Consider the following 6,703-nt stretch of genomic DNA (forward strand, 5'->3'; position numbering starts at 1 on the left):
TAGGTTCCTTCAAATTAACTTTAAAACAAAGTGGTCACGATAAAAGTAGAAATTCTATGTTCTAAATTCAAAGTTCAAACCCACGTAGTGTCATGACTAGGGTTATTCGAAAATGCTTCTTGTCATGTGCTTGAATACAATTTTTAAAGATCGCGGAATAAGCATTTCGTTCCCTTGCCCGGATCTCACCCATCTGTTTCTAAGTTTCAATGCCTTATCCACAATAGAGTCATTTTTGGTCTTTCCTAAGGGGACCCTTAAAATTTTTTGGTGGCGACTCCTTCGAAATCCAAAAACATACAAAGCCTCCTAGACGAAATACAAAAAAGGAAAAGTACAAAAAAACACCCTACAATTCTGGCGACTCCACTTGGGAGTTCCGATTTCAAAATCGATTACACGAGCATGCTTTGAGCAACTTGCCACTGCCACGCTAAAGTTCTGGATGCCAGCTCCAGCGCTGGGCGCAGACCCCTGCGCCAGACGCTGCTGCCTACATCCAGCACAGTGGCTTCCAGTGGCTGGTTGCCCATGCTGCCCAAGTTTTCAAGTGGGAGTCAGTTCTGGTTTTGAATTTTGATGGACACTCCCAAACCTTGAGAACGAATGTCGAAAAACGAGCTTTTCAAATACAATTTTCAAGTACAATTTTCAATTTCTAGGCATGACATACATGTTTTCGAAAACCATATATGTGCAAAATGAATTTCTACCTTGCCCAATACAGATGTGTTCTACATTCGGGCTAGCCCTGGGGGCAACGAAATGGTGACTCTCCATACGGTTCCTAACCAATGTGTGTGACCATTTCCGCGCCAACCGAAACTTGACATTTTCTTGACATTCCCAATGTCAAGTATGGAGGTCGTCTACCAACCAACACCTCCACTTTGAGGAGGTGAATAGTTGTTGCCAGATCTGCCTCATAGTCAAGCACCTTTTTGACACTCAAAGCCAACCACTTGCATCATAAAAAACTTAGGCCGACCTTAGGTTGAGAACTTTGCATGTGGCATTCATAATCCATGTTAGTGTGACGACGTGCTATTTGTGCATTGTGTGGGCGTCTTTGCACGCGTGAATGACTAACCTCGAGTTCTAGCTTTGCCAAAATCATTTGCCCCCAACTAGGAAACCTAACCCCTAGGAGCATCATTCGAACCTCATGCATCTAAAATCTCCGATTTGGGGTCTTTTAGGAGTGCCACTCCCTCTTGATTCAAAACCCCTAAACACACCTCACGCACAAATTCCAAATTCCAAATTCAATCCAACGGCGTCATAATGCAAGATTTTCTAGTCCAAATTTCACGTTTCAAATTCAAATTTAATCCAACAGCGTCATAATGCCGGATTTTATAGTCCAAATTTCAAGTTTCAAATTCAAATTCAATCCAACGACGTCATAATGCCGGATTTTCTAGTCCAAATTTCAAGTTTCAAATTCAAATTCAATCCAACGGCGTCATCATGCCTGATTTTCTAGTCCAACTTTCAAACTCCAATCCAAAGGCGTCATAATGCCGGATTTTCTAGTCCTACTTCAAAATTCTAAATTCTAAATTCAATCCAACGGCGTCATAATGCCGGATTTCCAATTCAAGCATTCAAACCTCCAATTACATGTTCAAAACCTTAAGTTAAAATGTCCAAACTCATGATGGCGTAATGCCGACTTTTCAATTCAACCCTTCAAAGCTCAAGTTCGAATTTCCAAATCCATATTCTTCAATTCAAGCTTTCAAATTTTAAATCCTATGTTTCAAACTTCGAGTCTCAAATTCATGATGGCGTAATGCCGGACTTTCAACTTTCAAGTTCGTGTTCAGATCCCCTTTCAAGAATCAAAGTTCCATTTTCAAATGCCTAAAATCCATGGCGGCATAATGCTGGATTTTCAAGTCCAAGATTCCAAATTCAAGGCCTCATATTCTATACAAAATGCCTCTTTTCCAAGTTCAAATTCCAAATCAATTTCAAATTTCAAATTCACTTTCAAACTACAAAAAATCCTTGCTTTCCATCTACCCCGAATTCGATAAACATTTCCAATGGGTTGAAAATCCCTTGAAATAATACAAGTCCAATTTCCAAATTCTATCATGGGTTGAAAATCCCTAGAAATAGTACAAGATTCAATGGGTTGAAATTCCCCTAAAATAGTCCCAAAATCTAATGGGTTGAAACTCCCCTAAAATAATACAAATTCAATCTCCAAAACAATTCCAATGGGTTGAAAATCCCCTGAAATAATACAAACTCAATTTCCACATTCTATCATGGGTTAAAATTCCCTTGAAATATTCGAAATTCAATGGGTTGAAATTCTCCTAAAATATTTCCAAATTCAATGGGTTGAAATTCCCCAAATATATTTCCAAATACCAATTGATTGAAATCCCCCTAAAATATTTACAGGATCCAATGGGTTGAAATTCCCTTGAAATATTCCAAGTTCCAATGGGTTGAAAATCCCTTGAAATAATACAAGTCCAATTTCCTAATCCTATCAGGTTGAAATCCCCTTGAAATAATTCAAAATCCAATTTTCCTTCTCATGGGTCTAAACTCCCCAAAAATAGTACAAATCCAAATCCCGAATTCCATTCCCGGGTTGAAAATCCCCTAAAATACAAATTGAATTCCTATATTCTTGTCGGGTTGAAATTCCCCTAAAATATGCCATGCTCTATGTTGGGTCAAAACTCCCTTAGACTATACAAAATCCAATGGGTCGAAATCCCCTTTCAATATTCCAATTTCTAGTACAAGGAGGAGGCCTCCACAAAAGAATGAAGTTCCTTTCAGAAATACTTCCAACGGGTTGTAAATCCCGTTACTAGTGCAAGTTCTTATACAAATCCCGCTAGGTTGAAACTCCTTCCAAATGTTTCCAACGGGTTGCAAATCCCGGATACAAATGCAAAATCCAAAGTCCCGAATCTGTGGAGTGGCGCTTAGAGTCAAGTCTAGGTCTCATTCATTGCATGCATATCATATCATGTGTCGGGAAGTCCAAGTTCTAAATCCAAGTCATGTGCTAACTAGGTACTCGGACTCATTCTCTCAAAATCCGATTCAAGATGACTTCATTGACAACAGTTGTAGCAGAGCTCTATGAACGTGTTGAAAAAGCTGATGCTCGCATAAGGGCTCTCGAAGAGATAATCAGGAAACTCTTTTCCATGTTGTGGGTCCTTTCGAAGTAGAGGAAATTTTCCATAACCAGAGGCCCATGCTCAACCTGGACCAATCAAATGAATGTTCGGAGTCTAGGTTTGTTACTGGGTTACCTCAAGAAGACATTTGTGGGAAACGGGCCAGCGACGATGAAGACATATCCCAGGACCCTCCTATTGAGAACATCTCTGACGATGAATGTCAGGAAATTGTGAATGCCGATTGGTACTTGGACACTAAGGCAGAAAACAGTGTTCAGTTCATGACTCGATCCGACCGAATTCAAGAGCCAACTAACAGAACAACACTGGCAACTAATGTACCTCTACCTTCCAAGGAAAATCCCTTGATCAAACAATTGAAGCGTAGCAAGGCAGGGGTCAATATTTGGCAACTCATGGCTTCCTCTGTGGAACACCGCACTACTCTAATCAATGCTCTTGTCAAGTTGAATGTCACCCCGGAAGTCACTCCTGACGAGCTGGTCGGGTTACTAACCAATCTGGAAGAAGGCATTACCTTTACAAATGAAGACCTCCCACCCGAGGGGGCAAGCCATCACAAGGCGCTTTATCTGACTGTTGAATACAAAGACAAAATCTTCCCCATGACTCTAGTTGATAATGGGTCATCCATCAATATGTGTCCTCTTTGCACTGCTGAGAATTTGGGTTTCACTCCTAGTGACTTTTCTAGCTCCTCCCAAGGTATTCGCGCCTATGACAACACTCGTCGGGAAGCAATGGGGACTCTCACCCTTACTCCGAATAGGCCCAATTGAGAGCAAGGTGATATTTCAAGTGCTCAACATTAAAGCAAGTTTCAATCTCCTTCTGGGGAGACCTTGGATCCATGACCTCTAAGCTGTACCATCTTCACTCCATCAGAAAGTTCGAATGGAGGTCCAAGGAAATATCATTACTCTGAATGCATCCCATCCAAGAACCAAGATAGCCGACAAGGCTCTGTTATTAATAGAACATGATGACAATGATGAAGACCTTTGGGGGTTCAGCGCTGAAGTAGGAGCCATTAAATCCAAAATGAATCCCATGGCAAGGCATATAATGATCAAGCGCGGGCGCTTCTTGGGCACTACTCTGCCACCGCATACCCAATCTCCTTCCAAGACCCATAGTCAAACTAACTGCAGTTGTATGGGATTCAAACCGACTAAGCATGACAACAAGCAACAAGAGGCTAAGCTAAGAGCCCGTCAAGTTGGTAATGACCAATTCAAAATACCTCCTCATCAAGGTACACTCAACGGGCAATTGATAAAAGAAGGGGAGGATGACTTGTACTTTGACTTTTCAGAGCCTTTCTATGACACTTCAAAAGGGGTCCTTTACCCTGGTTACGAGATTTTTCAAGACTGTCACTTCCTCGAGGATGCACCACCCATACAAAACAAGGCTACCCAGAATGCCTTGCTTCATCACCTTTTGGTCTCTTATTCGACCAAGAAGTAACACCAGTCATTTCTGAAGATGCTATGGTTCAGATGATCACTCAAATCGAAGATTTTGACCCATCTAAGATTATTGCTCTTAGCGAGAAGATGGTCAATGGCTGGAGGAAGTCCCTCAAGATTACCGATCCAAATGGAAAAATGTTCAAGATTATTGTGGGCGAAGGATCTATGATGAGCGAGTCTGAGTCAGAGGATGAGTCTGGATCTGAGTGTAGTGATGAGTCTAAGAGTCTAGGGCTAGAATCATGCATCAATCAAGAGCCTCTAAAGGCCGAACTTCAAGTTAAAGCTGTCGATGTAATGATTGCCAATTTCAATAATACTTCAATTTCCTCCTACTTTTCAAGTCAAAATTCAAAACACACCCCTAATCCAAACAACTTTGCTTCACAAGAAACTAACCTTGAAATCTTGAAAGCTATCGAAAATCATGAAAACGGGACGCCCATAATTGAGGAAACAGAAAAATTTAACCTTTCTAACAGCAGTCATCCAAAACTAGTTCAGATTGGTTTGACTCTATCTCAAACAGAGTAGGATGATCTCATCAAGCTACTTTCAGAGTACATAGACGTCTTCGCATGGTCCTATCATGATATGCTAGGGGTTGATCCAAGCATCGGTCAGCAAAAATTCCCCTTATTCCAGGTTCAAAGCCCATCAAGCAGAAACTCTGTCGCATGAAACCGGCTGGTTCCTTCAAAATTCAAGAAGAAGTCTCTAACCAGCTAGAGGCCAAGTTTATTCGAGAAGCCAAGTATCCAGAATGGATTGCAAATGTCGTCCTAGTTCCAAAGAAAGACGACAAAGTACGAATGTGGGTTGATTACAAAAATCTTAATAGGGCTAGCCCTAAAGACGGTTTTCCATTTCCTCACATCGACATCTTGGTCGACAACACAACAAATCACGCCTTACTCTCTTTTATGGACGGGTACGAAGGCTACAATCAGATTCCTATGGCAGAGGAAGATATGGAGAAAACAACCTTCATTACTCAGTGGGGTACATATTGGTATACAGTTATGCCGTTCGGACTAAAGAACGCGGGGGCTACATATTAAAAAACATCCAAAACCATTATGAGCGACATGATTCACAGAGAAATCGAGGTATATGTCGACGACATGATCGTCAAATCCAAAAAGAGACATGAGCATACAACAGTACTTCGGAAATTCTTCAATAGGCTCAGGCAATACAATATGAGGCTCAATCCTCAAAATTGTGCATTCGGGGTAACATCAGGCAAGTTACTTGTGTACGTTATCAGTTCTGGGGGAATCGAGGTTGATCCTTCAAAGATCAAGGCCATTCTAGACATGAAATCGCTAGCGAATGAGAAAGAAATTCGGGGGTTCCTTGGCAAGTTACAATACATCAGCAGATTCATTTCAAAACTCACCATGATTTGTGAGCCAGTGTTCCGAAAACTCCACAAGAGTGAGCCCAAGGTATGGGACGAAGACTGTCAACATGCATTTGACACCATCAAGGACTATCTTTCAAATCCACCAGTGTTGAAGCCAGCAATATTGGGGGCTCCCCTCAGGCTTTACCTTACAACAACCAACTCGGCAGTAGGGGCCATGCTCGCCCAAGAGATCGACGACAAAGAAAACGCCGTGTACTATATAAGCAAAAAGTTACTCGAGTACGAAACCAGATATACTCAACTCGAAAGAATCAGTATTGCCTGGTTTGGGCCACAAAGAAACTCCAGCATTACATGCTCTCCCACACAGTGTGTGTAATTTGCAAAGCAGATCCTCTCAAGTACCTATTCGAAAAGCTGACCCTCAACGGACGGTTGTCCAGATGGTTGGTTATGTTAGCAGAATTCGATCTCAAGTACATTCCTCAGAAATCTATCAAGGGTTCTGTAGACGCCTACTTTTGTCCCCATTCCCGAAAGGGAAGGTTCGATGATGCGAACATAAATCTCCACTTGGCAACGCATCTCCTATAAAATAACGGATCTCAATCACCCTTTCATTTCAGCCAAAGCTGCTATTTATGGAAACCTGCTAAAAATAGTAACTTCCGTAA

At 41.5% G+C, this 6,703-nt stretch overlaps 1 protein-coding gene across 1 annotated transcript; it reads left to right on the forward strand.

Moving 5' to 3' along the window:
- Positions 1 to 4,337: 4,337 nt before the first annotated feature.
- LOC130463313 (uncharacterized) lies at positions 4,338 to 6,408 on the forward strand. Its single transcript, XM_056832408.1, has 3 exons — positions 4,338 to 4,628; positions 4,685 to 4,794; positions 5,928 to 6,408. The coding sequence occupies exons 1-3, from the start codon at positions 4,338 to 4,340 to the stop codon at positions 6,406 to 6,408; spliced, it is 882 nt and encodes a 293-aa protein (XP_056688386.1).
- Positions 6,409 to 6,703: the final 295 nt, after the last annotated feature.

This window comes from Spinacia oleracea, chromosome 6 (genome assembly GCF_020520425.1).
Source record: "Spinacia oleracea cultivar Varoflay chromosome 6, BTI_SOV_V1, whole genome shotgun sequence".
In the NCBI taxonomy this organism is placed as follows: Eukaryota; Viridiplantae; Streptophyta; class Magnoliopsida; order Caryophyllales; family Amaranthaceae; genus Spinacia; species Spinacia oleracea.